Below are 16057 nucleotides of genomic sequence, written 5' to 3'. Positions count from 1 at the left end.
ACCCCAATTAAAAACTCTTCAAGGTTTCCCATTAGATCAAGACCAAAACCCTTTAGTAAGAGACCCTCTCAAAAAGCAAGCAAAGAGGGGAGTTCCCATCATAGCGCAGCGAAAACAAATCTGACTAGGAACCATGAGGTTGCGGGTTTGATCCCTGGCCTCACGTAGTGGGTTAAGGATCCAGCATTGCCGTGAGCTATGGTGTAGGTCACAGTTGCAGCTCAGATCTGGTGTTGCCGTGAGCTGTGGGGTGGGCTGGCAGCTGTAGGTCCGATTAGATTCCTAGCCTGGGAACTTCCATATGCTGCAGGTGCAGCCCTGAAAAGCAAAATAAATAAATAAAAAAGCAAGCAAAGAGGTGAAGAGACTCTGGGATGGATCAACTCTTCTTACCTCCCTACTGTGGTCAAAGCCCAGAGCTCTGAGTACAACGGGTCCCCCTAAGTGTTCCATATTCAAGGGTAGAAAAAGCTTCCATAAATCCCCTTCTTGATAATTCAAAAAATATACATGGCTGAGAAGTACCACCATAAAGAAAACCAATTTGACTTTTGTCTTTTTGCATTTTCTAGGGCAGCTCCTGCGGCATATGGAGGTTCCCAGGCTAGGGGTCTAATCGGAGCTGTAGCTGCTGGCCTACACCAGAGCCACAGCAATGCTGGATCTGAGCCACGTCTGCAACCTACACCACAGCTCATGGCAATGCCAGGTCCTTAACCCACTGAGCAAGACCAGGGATAGAAGTCACAACCTCGTGGTTCCTAGTTGGATTCATTAACCACTGAGCCACAACAGAAACTCCTAGACTTTTTTTAAAAAAACTTTTTGTGGAAAAAAGTATTTGAGGCCAGAGAAGGCTTTCCTCTAGAATATTAGTCTTAAGGAAAAACTGGGAAAATACTGGTATTTGGACTCATCACCTTGGACACGAAGTCCACTGCGCTAGATAAGTCATCTGCAGTCCGTTCAGAGGGTGATCAGGCAAGACAAAGTGATGTTATGGGAGCCTCTACTTGCAAAGGCTTACAGAAGAGGCGTCACGCTGAAAAGACTCCAATGTGCCAAAAACATGAAAGTGACTAAAAACTGTTAATAGAAATTTAAATGTTAAACTTTTTCTTCTCTTCCTTCCTTTTTTTTTTTTGCTTTTTAGGGCTATACCCACAACCTATGGGGTTGAATTGGTAGTACAACTGCTGGCCTACACCACAGCCACTGCAACACTGCAGCTCATGGCAACACTGAGCAAGGCTAGGGATTGAAAGCGCATCCCCATGGATACAAGCGGGGCTCTGAACCCCGTGAGCCACAACGGGAACTCCCAATGTTAAACTTTTTCTTAAGAGACAGTTGTGATGCATACTCTGCCTGATCTCAGTGAGATTTTAACATGGCAGTGACACGTGCACAGTCCCAGCTCAGCTTCTGATGTCTGAATTCTGTGCTACAGTCCTGACTCCATCACTTTTGAACTATCTGACACTGGACAAGTTACTAAACCTGTCAGCCTCCATCTCTTCATCTATTAAATGCAGGTATTAAGAGGGTCTGCAGCTTTCAAGTTGTGAGGACACCTTGTTTTCACATGAAATGATGTATGTGAAGAATGCTCAGCTCAGCACTAGGGCTGGAGGAAAAGTCAGAGGTGGCTAGGTAGGTGGAAAGTGTGCTATAAACAGGGTGTAGGGGAGTTCCCATCATGGCGCAGTGGAAATGAATCTTACTAGTATCCATGAGGATGCAGGTTCGATCCCTGGCCTCACTAAGTGTGTTAAGGATCTAGCATTGTTGTGAGCTGTGGTGTAGGTTGCAGGTTCGGCTTTGATCTGGCATTGCTGTGGCTGTGATGTAGGCTGGCAGCTACAGCACCAATTCAGCTCTGAGCATGGGAACTTTCATATGCTGCAGGTGCAGCCCTAAAAAGACAAAAAAAAAAAAAAGGCATGTGGATGGAGGGGGAAAATACAGGGCAGGATGAAGGAATAAAACTTAGTGGTGGGCAAAAGAACAAGCTGAGAGGCAAGAACAGAGGAAATGATACACTATCCCTTTGCTAAGGCTTGATGGGAAAGGCAGAGAAAAGTCAGCATCTACAAAGTCAGGAGTAGGTCCAACTCTTGCATACACTCCCTTCTTAACAATAAGTTCAATACCCCTGGGGTCTGGCTAAGAATAAAGGTGAAGAGAGAAGATACAACCACAAGGGCTCTTTCATTTCATTTATTCCAAGGTTCCTCCTCTTTTTTTTTTTTTTGGTGGTCTTTTTGCCATTTCTTGGGCCACTCCCGTGGCATATGGAGGTTCCTGGACTAGGGGTCCAATCGGAGCTGCAGCCGCCAGCCTACGCCAGAGCCATGGCAACGCGTGATCCGAGCCGAGTCTGTGACCTACACCACAGCTCACGGCAACGCTGGATCCTTAACCCACTGAGCAAGGCCAGGGATTGAACCGCAACCTCATGGTTTCTGGTAGGATTCATTAACCACTGCACCACAACGGGAACTCTCAATGTTCCTCCTCTTTAAAGAGACCACTTCCCAGTTCTTTATCCTTCCCCTTCAACCAAGACAGGTGAGAAGGCATTAGTACAAGTGCCCACATGATCATGATGGACAGCTCTCCGGAAAAAGACTTAGATCAGTAACAAAATAAATACTTCTGGGGAGTTCCCCGATGGCTCAGTGGGTTAGGGATCTGGTTTGTCACTGCTGTGGCTTGGGTCACTGTGATGCAGGTTCTATACCTAGCCCAGGTACTTCCATATGTTGTGGGCACTGCCAAGCCAACAAAACAATTAACAAAAAGGATGCTCCCCTCCCAAAGAACCAAAATAAATACTTCTGCAAGGATTATGGCTCCTCCTGGGCTGTCAAGGCCACCAGTGCTGACTGCACCTCTTCTGCCTGAGCTGGGGGCAGCAGACAGTCTTGGATGATGGCCAGAGCCGCTGCCTCTGTCAGGCTGCTGAAGTCCTGGGATGTTTTGACAGGGAGGTGCCCTGCCAGCTCACAGAGGGCAACGTTGAATGCCTCACCATCCTTTATCCCAAAGCTGGACTTCCGGGCCCACAGAATTACTCGGACCCCTGTGAGGGTTGAGGAAGATGATGTCTTTCCAGGGGGGCTCCCCCGCGTCACAAACAAGTTATGGGCAATGTCATGGTCAGTCAGGTAGTCAGTGGCCCGACATACCCGGCTTATCAAGGCTTCCAAGCTGGGCCCTGGCCCGCTTGTGTAAAAGAGGAAGCCAGGAGCTGGGGGCGCCTGGAGCAGATGTAGTCGGCCCTTGGGGTCCAGGGGTTCGCTTGGGGCCCCCTCCACGGGCAGTCTGTGGGCCAGGTAATAGCCATGCAGGTGGAGGTGGTTCACTGAGGCCAAGCCGCCCAGGCTGTTGAAGCCCACGCGGAAGCCCGGGTGTGAGCTCAGCAGCACAGCCTCGACCCCGGCCCGCAGAGCCCCTGGCAGCAGGCGCTGGGGGAGTCCTCGCGCCGGCTCAGGCACCAGCAGCACATGGCCCCACTCCAGGGGGCTGACGTTGATCACCACGAGGATATCCTCTTGCTGGAGGGCACCGGGGATCGGGGCTGGGTGCAAGCGGAAGAGGACTTCTCCTGGCCGGATATGGTTGAAGTTAAACTGCTCCGGGTCAAACGCTTGCCTCACGCTCCTGATGTTTTGGGGGCGCCTTCTCTGCACACCTCGCTCCACATTCAGCTGAGCAACGAACCCCACAGCACCAGGGAGGGTTTGGGTCTGCAGCTCCCCAAGGTGGTAACGGAACAGGCCCAGCTCCATCCGCTGCCTCCAGGCCGAGCAGAGCGCAGAGTCGAAGCGAGACAGTGGCAGTGTGTCCAGGAGGCTGGGTGCATTCCTTGGCCACTGAATCCCTTCTGGTACAAGTTCCTTCTGCCTGTAGACAAAATCGGGAATGCCATGCCCTTCCCAGTCCTTGCTGTCTGGAGGTAGCAAATAGGAAGTCTCATTTGAATCACGTGTACCAGCCATGGGGCTAACCTGAAACGATCATGAGGGGTAAAAAATACATGATGCTATCCCATTTCCAGACACATTATTTTTATTTTCAAATAAACTTTACTCTTCGGTCTGATTATAACAGTAATGTATGCCTTTGGTAAAATATTTTGAAACCACGGAAAACATAAGTTTATCATCTGCAGATTCACATACCTTTTTGCTGAATTAAAAATAAAAATTGGGAAGTTCCTGTCACGGTGCAGCGGAAATGAATCTGACTAGGAACCATGAGGTTGTGGGTTGGATCCCTGGCCTTGCTCAGCAGGTTAAGGATCCAGCGTTGCCATGAGCTGTGGTGTAGGTTGCAGATACGGCTCGGATCTGGTGTTGCTGTGGCTCTGGCCTAGGCTGGAACTTGCAGCTCTGATTTGACTCCTGGCCTGGGAACCTCCATATACCGAGAGTGTGGCCCTAAAAGGACAAAAAAAAGGGGGGGGGAGTTCCTTGGTGGCTCGTTGGGTTAAGGATCTAGCGCTGTTACTGCTGTGGCACAGTTTCGATCCCTGGCCCAGAAACTTTTGCATGCCCTGGGCATAGCAAAAGAAAAAAAATATGTGCGTGCGTGTGTGTATTTATGTATATGTATGTATATGTATATATATACACACACACATGTGGTTCCTGGACCAGGGATCAAACCATAGCAGTGACTGGCACCACAGTAGTGACAATGCTGGATCCTTAACCTGCTGGGCTACCATGGAACTCCTTAAATTATTCTATTAAACGTGAGTCTAGGCAAAACATTCTCTGACATCAACCGTACAAGTGTTTTCTTAGGTCAGTCTCCCAAAGCAATAGAAAGAAAAACAAAAATAAGCCAATGGGGAGTTCCCGTCGTGGCGCAGTGGTTAACGAATCTAGGAACCATGAGGTTGCGGGTTCGGTCCCTGCCCTTGCTCAGTGGGTTAACGATCTGGCGTTGCCGTGAGCTGTGGTGTAGGTTGCAGACGCGGCTCGGATCCCGAGTTGCTGTGGCTCTGGCGTAGGCCGGTGGCTACAGCTCCGATTCAACCCCTAGCCTGGGAACCTCCATATGCCGTGGGAGCGGCCCAAGAAATAGCAACAACAACAACAACAACAACAACAAAAGACAAAAAAAAAAAGCCAATGGGACCTAATCAAACTGACAAGCTCTTGCAGAGCAAAGGAAACCATAAAGAAAAAAACGAAAAGACAACCTACAGAATAGGAGAAAATAGCTGCAAACAATGCAAGTCACAAGGGCTTCATCTCCAAAACATACAAACAACTCACACAACTTAACAACCAAAAAACTCAACAACCAAAACACAAACAACCCAAATGAAACATGGGAAGACCTAAATAGACATTTCTCCAAAGAAGCTATACGGATGGCCAGTAGGCACATGAAGAAATGCTCACCACCACTAAACACTAGACAAATGCAAATCAAAACTCCAGTGAGGTACCACCTCATACTGGTCAGAATGGCCATCATTAATGAGGCTACAAATAACAAATGCTGGAGAGCGTGAGGATAAAAGGGAACCCTCGTACTCTGTTGGTGGGAATGTAAACTGGCACAACCACTATGGAAAATAGTATAGAGGTTCCTCAGAAAACTAAATAGAGAACTACCATATAATTCCACAATCCCACTTCTAGGCATATATCTGGACAAAACTATAATTCAAAAAGATACGTGCACCCTTATGTTCACTGTAGCACTATTCACAAGAGCCAAGACATGGAATCAACTTAAAAGTCCATCAACAGATGAATGGATTAAGATGTGGTACAGGAATTCTGGTTGTGGCTCAGCAGTTAACAAACCTGACTAGTATCCATGAGGACGCAGGTTCGATCCCTGGCTTCACTCAGTGGGTTAAGGATCCCGAGTTGTCTGAGCTGTGGTGTAGGTCGCAGACATAGCTTGGATCTGAAATTGCTATGGCTCTGGCGTAGGCCGGCAGCTATAGCTCCCATTCAACCCCTAGCCTGGGAACCTCCATATGCCATGGATGAGGCCCTAAAAAGACAAAAGAAAAAAGAATTTGTCGAGCTAAGCTGAAGACAGTATTCATTTACTCTCATGCAAGCATGCATTCATTCATTCAGGGTCAAAGCCCACCTAATCCCCACTGTTGACAACCTGGGGTACCTCTTCTGTGTACCCTGCTCTGTGTTCAGCCAAGTCACAAAATCCAAGCATTTATGAAGTAACTGCTGGGTATGAGGACAGTGTAGCAAATAAGGAGAACAAAGCCCTTATCCTTATGGAACTTAACATCCTGGGGTGGAGTCAGATGATAAGCAAAAGGAAAATGTTAACTACCCGAGGTGATAGCCTTTTGTGGGAAATGGGAAATAAACAAGTGATACAACAGAGAGTGACTAAGGGGCAGGATGACAGTATTCTACCTCTTTTTGTTTGTTTTTGTCTTTTTTAGGGCCACACCTGAGGTCCCAGGCTAGGGGTTGAATTGGAGCTGTAGTTACCAGCCTACACCACAGCCACAGCCACACCAAATCTGAGCTGCAATGCAACCTATACCACAGCTCACAACAATACTGGATCCTAACTCACTGAGCGAGGCCAGGGATAGAACTCTCGTCCTCATGGATGCTAGCTGGGTTCACTGAGCCACAATAGGAACTCCCTTTTTTTTTTTTTTTTTGCATTCTACTTCTGTAAGAGGGTGGGGCTGAGACGACAGCTGAGCTAAGACAGGAAGGATGAGAATAGGCCTCCAGTGAATAGCTGAGTAAAGCATGTTCTAGGCAAAGGAAATTCTAGGTGCAAGGCCATTAGTCCTGCAGGGCAGGTGTGTTTAAGGGATAGAAAGTGTGACCAGAAGTTTTCTTGTGGTGCAGCAGGTTAAGGACCTGGCATTGTCACTGCAGGCCAAGAATCAAACCTGTACCACAGTGGTGACCCTAGCCACAGTAGTAACAACACCTGATCCTTAACCACCAGGGAACTCCAAGAGTTCAATTTTGATTACTGAGTTTGAGATGCAGCCTGGGCATTCAAGAGAAGTGGTGTAGACACATGGATAGTCAAACCTGGAGATCAAGGCTAAGAATCTGGTTCAGATACAAATTTGGAATTACAGGAGTTCCCGTTGTGGCTCCGCAGAAACAAATCTGACTAGCATCCATAAGGACACAAGTTCAATCCCTGGCCTTGCTCACTGGGTTAAGGATCCAGCGTTACCGTGAGCTGTGGTGTAGGTCGCAGACGCAATTCAGATCTGGCGTGGCTGTGGCTGTGGTGTAGGCCGGCAGCTACAGCTCTGATTCGACTCCTAGCTTGGGAACCTCCATATGCCATGGGTATGGCCCTAAAAAGCAAAAAAAAAAAAAAAAAAAATTGGAATTACATTAAAAGCCAGGGGCTAGGACCAAGATGATATCAAAAGGCTAAAAATATCAGAAAAGACAAATAGAGTCACTAGAAAGTGGGTATGGTTGTACTCAAAGTGAACTAGAAGCAAAAGCATGACCTAGGAATAAAGAGAAATACTTTAGAGTGACAAACCATACGACCATGTGACTGGACGGAACCTGTATAGGAAAACCAGGAGAAAGGAACACTAGTTGCATGTCTACGTTGTGCCTGGCATGGCCTGGGGGCTTCCCAGGTCCACCCAGGTGACCTTCACAACAAGCCTGTGTGGTGGGAAGCATCTTGGGAGAAAGGTGACAGCTTCAATTTTAGAGGCTAACAAGGTGTTTGAATTCTGGCTCTTCCATTCACTAGGGATCTGACCCTAAGCCCTTAGAACAAAGTTCATTTCCTCACCACGGCCTCTGGCCTCTGGCTTAGCTATGCCTCCCCTCTCTCCTCCCCTCCTACCACTCTTCTCCTATCTACCCTGCTCCCCACTCCTCCTAAGTGTGTTCCTGTTCAGGGCCTTGGCACTTTCTGTTCCTTCAGCCTACAATACCCTTCTTCTGAGTTTTCTTCAAATGCCTGGCTCCTTCACGTCTCAGATAAAAGGTCACCAACTCAGACAAACCTGTGTCGCCATTCTAGCTCATGTCTCAAAGAAAACAGGAAGAGGGAAACTATACTGCAAGCCAGGAAAAAAATGTCTTGGGGGAAAAAAAAAAAAGTTGGATTCACAAATCCAAGCATTGGTACTTGGACAAAAACATGATCAGTGAACAAATCTTTGAAAGACCCAGTCAAGAAACAAAATGATTTTTACAACAAATAGCTCTAGGAGCTACTTTTTTTCTTTTTAGGGCTGCACCTGTGGCATATGGAAGTTCCCGGGGGGTGGAGGTCAAACTAGAGATGCAGCCGCCAGCCTATGCCACAGCCACACCAGATCTGAGCCATGTCTGCAACCTACACCACAACTGGTGGCGATGGCAGATCTTTAATCCACTGAGCAAGGCCTCACGTATACCAGCTGGGGTCTTAACCCAATGGCACCAAAACGGGAATTTTCACTAGGAGCTGTTTTTAAATCAGCCACTCAGTTTCCACTGTATCAAAGGTTAATTGGGCACGGGAATAACAATTTCCTAACCACGCTCAGCAGGGACTGCTGGATGACTCAGAATGCATATATTTTTTTTCTTTGCTGGCTGCACCTGTGGCATGGGGAAGTTCCTGGGCCACAGCAGTGAGCCAAGCTGCTGCAGTGACAATGCCGAATCCTTAACCTGGTGAGCCACAAGAGAACTCCCAGAGTGACTATTTAATAATTTATAATGAGAAACACATCAAATAACACAAAAATGTTCTTAGTGGCTGGATGCTATAGTCCTTCCCCCATCACAAAAATCTACCAGGAAGCAAAACCATAATCTAAAGGTTACTCCATGAAGCAGGGTTCAGAGTCAAGTGAGAGGGCTGGGCAATCTAATTTTTTTTTTTTCTTTTTAGGGCCACACCCTCGGCATATGGAAGTTCCCAGTCTAGGGGTCAAATTGGAGCTACAGCTGCCGGCCTAAACCACAGCCACAGCAATGCCCGATCTGAGCCACGTTTGTGACCTACACCACCGCTCACGGCAACACCAGATCCCCAACCCACTGAGAGGGCAGGAATCGAACCTGCGTCCTCAGGGATACTAGTCAGATTCGTTCCTGCTGAGACACAACAGGAACTCCCTGGCTGGGCAATCTAGACCACAGCTGGTCACCATGGCCCAGAGCCAATTCCCAGATCTTCACCATGAAGAGATACAGTCTCACCATGAAGTCCAGGGATTTGCCTTTACTGTCTGGCACTCCCTCCCTCTCCTCAGTCTAGCACAGAAGATACTGTGACAGCCTCTTACTCTTTGTCTTTTATCTTATTTATTTATTTATTTATTTATTTTTAAGGCAGCATCTTGGGCATATGGAAGGTCCCTGGCTAGGGCTTGAACTGGACCTGTAGCTGCCGGCCTATGCCACAGCCACAGCAATGATGGCTCTGAGCCACATGCTGTGGCGTTCGGCTGCGACAGCAATGCTGGATCCCTAACCCACTGAGAGAGGCCAGGAATTGAACCTGAATCCTCATGGACGTAGGGTTCTTAACCCGCTGAGTCACAAGAGGAACCCTGCTCTTTGCCTTTTACTGTCTGAAGACCAAGCCCTCTTGACAGAAGTAGCCTACTGTCAAGAGACTACATGCCAGTCCTTTTGACTGGTTTTGGTGTTCCCAGTGCTCTGCAGCCTCCACGTTCTGGAATGGAATATTCCCACAGTGCTGGGACTCACAGGTAGACATAGTGAGTCTTTTACTAAGTCACTCTTTGATGATCACCTAATTTTTGAGGGCCGGGAAAATTCCAGCCACCCAGCCAGCATTTACTTTACAACTGCCACTTATCAGGTCCTAGAGAGAATGATTCCCATCAATCATCATGGGGCTTGCAGTTTAGCAGGGGAAACAGACATTAACCCAAGCATCACCCAAGTAAATAGAGACTGCAAACATGATACATGCTGTCAAGGAGGCGCACTGCGTCCTCTGAGAGTGTAAGACGGATTCTTAATCTAGTCTAGGGAATCAGGAGAGAATTCCCTGAGGATAGGATGGAAGAGGAACTGAGAGCCCATAATGTGGAAACCCAGAAAGCTTGAGGAGATGGCAGAGAGAGAGAATGGCTGACGTCAGATTACAGAGGAGCTAGGATTTGGGTATTTAACCTCTTAATGGTTTTGAACTGAGACTGACTTGCTCACATTTCGACTTTACAAAGATCAGCAACTGGAATGAACTCAAAGAATCAAGAATGTTATTTGTCAATGATACCTTATTAAAGCTGAAAACAACATTTAAAAAGAATCAATCTCGGGAGTTGCCGGTGTGGCTCAGTGGGTTTAAGAACCTGACATAAGTGTCCATAAGGATGCAGGTTGATCCCTGGCCTTGCTCAGTGGGTTAAGGATCCAGCACTGCTGTGAGCTATGGTGTAGGTCGCAGATACAGCTCAGATCCAGTGTTGCTATGGCTGTGGTGTAGGCAGGCAGCTGCAGCTCCGATTCAACCTCTAGCCTGGGAACTTCCATATTCCACAGGTGTGGCCCTAAAAAAGAAAAAAGAATTAATTTCACCTCCATCTCCTCCACTCCGTAGTTTGTCATTCCTCACCTTTTGGAACAGTATAGGTTCATTTATTCATGCATATATTCAATAAATACCGAGCACCTATTAACTGTCAAGTACTGTCCTGGGGATAGAGAGGGGACAAGAGCAACAAATCAGCTTCAGTCCATACCTCCTCTGAGCACGCAGTTTTGAATGCAGGGTGGGGTCAGAGGACGGCCTGTAGGCTGGAATGAGGAACACATCAGTGGGGAGGCTTGAAAAGAGCCTCGGACTGAAGCGACCACTTTCTAAAGGCCCGAGTCTAGACAAGTCACCGAACCCCTCCGGGCCTCAGGATTTCCACACCTGTAAAATGGGAACCTACCTTGAAGAACTGTTTTAAGAATCAAAGATAACTATGCAAGGTACTCGGCATTCACTGGGCCCTCAGTAAACAGCCTCAGTAGACAGCAAGATTATGGCTGTTTCTGGAGAGGTGGCACGAGACTGCGACACGTACAGCAGGTGCTCAGTGATAACATCTGAGTGCAAAAGCCCTCCCTGGCACCTTCTGCAGCTCCATACCAAAAAAAACAAACAACCCCATCCAAAAATGGGCAGAAGAAGATCTAAACAGACAGTTCGCCAAAGACCTACAGATGGCTGAGAAACACACCGAAAAGATATTCAACATCACTCATTATTAGAGAAATGCAAATCAAAACCACTATGAGATACCACCTTACACCAGCCAGAAGGGCCATCATCAAAAAGTCTACAAACAATAAGTGCTGGAGAGAGTGTGGAGAAAAAGGAACCTATTACACTGTTGGTGGGAATGTAAATTGGTGCAGCCACTGTGAAAAACAGTATGGAGATGCCTCAGAAAACTAAACATAGAACTACCATTTGATCCAGCAACCCCACTCCTGGGCATCTATCCAGAGAAAACCACGACTCGCAAAGACACATGTACTCCGATGTTCACTGCAGCACTATTTGCAATAGCCAAGACATGGAAACAACCTAAATGTCCATTGACAGAGGAGTGGATCAAGAAAAGGTGGTACATATACACAATGGAATATTACTCAGCCATTAAAAGGAACGAAATACTGGCATTTTTAGCAACACGGGTGGACCTAGGAACTATCATGCTAAGTGAAGTCAGCCATACAATGAGACACCAACATCAAATGCTTTCACTGACATGTGGAATCTGCAAAAAGAACAGACTGAACTTCTTTGCAGAACAGATGCTGACTCACAGACACAGAAAAACTTATGGTCTCCGGAGGAGACAGTTTGGGGGGTGGGGGGAATGTGCTTGGGTTATGGGATGAAAATCCTGTGAAACTGGATTGTTATGATTATTATACAACTACAGATGTGATAAATTCATTTGAGAAATAAAAAAAGCCCTCGCTGGGAAAAGGGGCTGCCGAACGCCTCTGACCACTCAGCGAGTCGCGACGTTTCTCGGTCACCCTGGTTCTAGACACATGCCTGATGCCCCTTACCTGACTCCGTCCAAGGCCGCCACCGCCGCCACCCGCTGCAGGTGAGGTGGTTGCACCACGCGACTTCCGCCAAAGGCATATCGAGGGCGTGGCGTCCTTAACGCATGCGCATCCGGCACGCAGGCGCGCGGCGCGGCGCGGCGCGGCCCGCCCCGCCCATCCCGCCGGCGGGGCCATGCGGCCTGGGCTCCGCCCCGGAGCGTCCGGCCCCGCCCCGGGCCCCGCCTCCAGCTCGCCAGGAACCGCCTGGAGCCGGGAGCCAGTAGGCTGAACGCGGCTGGGAGCGCCTGAGAGCTTCGAGGTGGGGGCGGGCCCGGGGGCGGAGGCCCCTGGAGCGGTTGCCGCGGGGACCGGACGGTGACGCTGCGGGAGGGCGGAAGTGAGAAAGTTGCCGGGGTCCGGAGAAGAGTTCGCGGAGGTCTGCGCGCAGCGCGGCGATGGGGGGCTCGGGCAGTCGCCTGTCCAAGGAGCTGCTGGCTGAGTACCAGGTGCGCAAGACGCGGGTCCCCAGGAAGTTTGCGCGAGGCTCGGTGTTCGAGAGGCGGGTCCTCGAGCGGCAGCAGATCGGACGCGGCCTCTGGCCTCTAGGCGGCCCGCTGACCCCGTTTCTTGTTTCGCCTTTCAGGACTTGACGTTCCTGACCAAGCAGGAGATTCTCCTGTAAGTGCTGTCTCGAAACTCACTTCTGCGATCCTCTAGAGGCGGCTTCGGGGGCTCGGGTGGGCGTGGGGCTTCTGTTTTAGATATGCGCAAACTAAGGCCCCGCCATAGGGGATAGGGGGACTGGGGCCTGCCTGAGGTCAACAGCTGAGCCGGAACTGAAAACTCGGCCCTGGGCCCTAGTCTGTGCCCTCTTCCCGGCACGCCCTCCCTGCCTGCCCCGGCTGACCCAGCGGTGCGCCGTGGAACCACCTCGCAGCCTCCAGCCAAAGTTGGACGCTCTTTGACCCCGCGCTCCACGGGCTTCTGCATAAGCGCATTTCCTGCCACAGTTCGGCAGGGGCTGTAGTTCAGGGTTGCTTTGCCTACTGGCAAAGCCAGGGAAGCTTTGGGGAGCCTGGCTCCTCCTTTACCTCAATAATACAGTAACCGTTAACGCACTTACCATGCACCAGCCTGTGTTAACAGGTTGCCTACGTTACCTAATGTAACCCTCACAAGGGAGGTATGGGGATAGTGAAACAGGTTCAGAGAATTTGGGGAACTCGCCTAAGGCTATGCTTAGTAAGAGGGTTTGACCTGGGGCTAGACGCCCCCTACCAAGCGGTGGGTGGGGGGAGCACCGTTATGTGACCTGGGCACTTGAGTGAGGAGCTTCCTGGTTTTTCTCCGCAAAAATAATCCCAGTGGGAATGAGGTGGGGCCTAAGGAGGCGATAGCTCAGGATAGCTGCTTTGAGGAGCTGCAGGAGATTCCTGAAATGAGATGAGCATGGGATTTCACTTTAGCTTTTTTCCCTTGTTCTTCAGGGCCAACTTCTAGCTCCTTCCCTGACCTCTCCATCCCTCAGGAAGCCTAGAAACAGGGCCCAGCACAGTGCCTGGGACACAGCAGGCCCTCAGTTAAAAACCCACTGCAAGAATGGACTCCCAGCCTTTGCTGTCTTGTGATGTATCTCCTTTAGGCTTATCATGCCTGAGACTCAGAGGTTCTATGTATGGGGCTCAGCTCCTCACCTGGTTTATAATGGGCAGCAAAGCAAGGAGTGGGGATATAACACAAACAGGAAGACACACCAACGGCTTCCCCTCCTGCCAGAGCCCACAGGCGGTTTTGTGAGCTGCTTCCCCAGGAGCACCGAGGTGTGGAGGAGTCCCTGCAGGTGCGAGTGTCCTTGGAGCAGATCCTCAGCCTTCCAGAGCTCAAGGTGCCAGCCCCTCAGCCTCCCTCTGCTATTCCTTTTGAGATTGTGCAGCCATTCTAGTCTTTGCTCTGTTCTGGGGGCTAGGGCTCTACCATAATCCTCCAGAGGGATTATCTAGAAGGGTGTTTTGTAGACTGGGGTTCTCAGACCTACTCTTGGACATTCAGAGTTTCGTCCTTTAGGAGGAGATGAATTACCTAATTAAAGCTTGAGAAATTCTAGTCTAGAGGCTGATTGCCTCTCCATAGGGCTGCTCTGAAAATTTCCATGCAAAGGGCCTGGCCTGGTGCCATAACACAGTAAGTGCTCAGTTAAACGATTGTGTTTTACAATAACCAGCCCATCTTGTTCCCTTTGCTTAGGACGATGTCCTCTTCCTTCTCTGCTCCCAGGCCTTCCTTTGGGTTAAGTTCTGACTCCCAAGAAGCTGTCCCTGTCCCTTCCCCAGCTGAGCCATTGGTCCTCCTGGCCTCTGTGCAGTCCCAAAGCGCTGATCGTTCTCCTCCATGAACCTGAAACTGCTCCCCCCAGTTTCCTGATGGGGTTTGAGTGTGACTTGGGCTGCGTCCCGCCTGCGGTGTTCATAAGCGGCTTTCTTGCCTAGGCCAACCCCTTTAAGGAACGAATCTGCAAGGTCTTCTCCACATCACCAACCAGAGACAGCCTGAGCTTTGAGGACTTCTTAGACCTCCTCAGTGTGTTCAGTGACACAGCAACCCCAGACATCAAGTCCCACTATGCCTTCCGCATCTTCGGTAAGGACCAGGAGCCAGGCAGGATACCAGTGCTTCCGACGTGCACTCGGTGGGGGGGCACTGCTTGGGAGTTGGGGGGCATTCATGGAGCCTTAGAGGTCATCCTGACCACATCCTTTCTGGCTTCCTGTGTCTGCTCCCTAGACTTTGATGATGATGGAACCCTGAACAGAGAAGACTTGAGCCAGCTCGTGAACTGCCTCACGGGAGAGGGTGAGGATACCCGGCTCAGTGCTTCTGAGATGAAGCAGCTCATCGACAATGTGAGCAGTGGGGCCAGCCTGGCTGGGGAGCAGGAGGGAAAGGTTGGGCTTCAGCCTGAAGCTGTCCCTTTCCCAGATCCTAGAAGAGTCTGACATCGATAGGGATGGGACCATCAATCTCTCTGAGTTCCAGCACGTCATCTCACGCTCACCAGACTTTGCCAGGTATGACCACAGTTCCCATCTACTGCACGGGGTCTCTCTCTTTTTCTTTTTTAGGGCCACACCCACGGCATATGGAGGTTCCCAGGCTAGGGGTTGAATTGGAGCTGTAGCGGCTGGCCTATGCCACAGCCACAGCAACGTGGGATCCAACCTGAGTCTTCAACCTACACCACAGCTCAGGGCAACACTGGATCCCTGACCCACTGAGTGAGGCCAGGGATTGAACCCACATCCTGATGGATACTAGTTGAGTTCGTTACCACTGAGCCATAATGGGAACCCCCGGTCTCTTATTATGGGAGGTGGTAGCTGGGGTGAGAAAGCTGTCTGCCTCCTGTAATCGTCTTAGGGTGGCTCTTCTGTTTGCTTTTAAGAGCTGCACCCATGGCATATGGAAGTTCCCAGGCTAGGGATCAAATCGGAGCTGTAGCTGCCAGCCTACACCACAGCCATAGCGATGCAGGATTCTTAACTCTCTGAGAGAGGCCAGGGATCGAACCCACATCCTCATGAATCCTAGTCAGGTTCATTACCGCTGAGCCACGACAGGAACTCAGGGTAGCTCTTCTAAAGGAAACTCACGATGTGGGGCACAGCCCATTCCAAAGGGTCTTGTGGGAGAGGTGGTAAGTTGGGGGTTAGGCCCTACCCTCCTCTTGAAAACCCAATGCATCCTTCTCTTGTTTAGCTCCTTTAAAATCGTCCTGTGACAGGAGGCACAGCATGTCCCAGCATCCTGTCGAAGAACCTTCCCACTGCTGAGCTGTGGCCAGGGTTTCACCCGTGTTGCCAGGGCCGGCCAAGCTGGCCCAGCCTGGAGCTGGCACTGTGCAGTCTTGCCCGGGGCAGGGGAGGGCCTTCCACCTCAGGGCCTCTCCCCTCATTGCCATTGTCATCGCTCTGTGTTTCTACTAATCAATAATAAAAGATTCAGAAGTTTTTGAGCCTTCGTGT

At 49.9% G+C, this 16057-nt stretch overlaps 2 protein-coding genes across 2 annotated transcripts; one reads left to right on the top strand and one right to left on the bottom strand.

Moving 5' to 3' along the window:
* Positions 1-2205: 2205 nt before the first annotated feature.
* On the bottom strand, positions 2206-12160 carry GDPGP1 (GDP-D-glucose phosphorylase 1). Its single transcript, XM_047795105.1, has 2 exons — positions 12057-12160; positions 2206-4013 (listed from the first exon to the last, which is right to left on the bottom strand). The coding sequence occupies exon 2, from the start codon at positions 4002-4004 to the stop codon at positions 2850-2852; it is 1155 nt and encodes a 384-aa protein (XP_047651061.1). The 5' UTR covers positions 4005-4013; positions 12057-12160; the 3' UTR covers positions 2206-2849.
* Positions 12161-12298: 138 nt separating this feature from the next.
* On the top strand, positions 12299-16042 carry CIB1 (calcium and integrin binding 1). Its single transcript, XM_047796590.1, has 7 exons — positions 12299-12544; positions 12682-12716; positions 13815-13923; positions 14525-14675; positions 14820-14938; positions 15015-15103; positions 15792-16042. The coding sequence occupies exons 1-7, from the start codon at positions 12494-12496 to the stop codon at positions 15811-15813; spliced, it is 576 nt and encodes a 191-aa protein (XP_047652546.1). The 5' UTR covers positions 12299-12493; the 3' UTR covers positions 15814-16042.
* Positions 16043-16057: the final 15 nt, after the last annotated feature.

This window comes from Phacochoerus africanus, chromosome 9, assembly GCF_016906955.1.
Source record: "Phacochoerus africanus isolate WHEZ1 chromosome 9, ROS_Pafr_v1, whole genome shotgun sequence".
In the NCBI taxonomy this organism is placed as follows: domain Eukaryota; kingdom Metazoa; phylum Chordata; class Mammalia; order Artiodactyla; family Suidae; genus Phacochoerus; species Phacochoerus africanus.
Note: the sequence above shows the minus strand (reverse complement) of the source record. Positions and strands in the feature narration are given on the sequence as shown.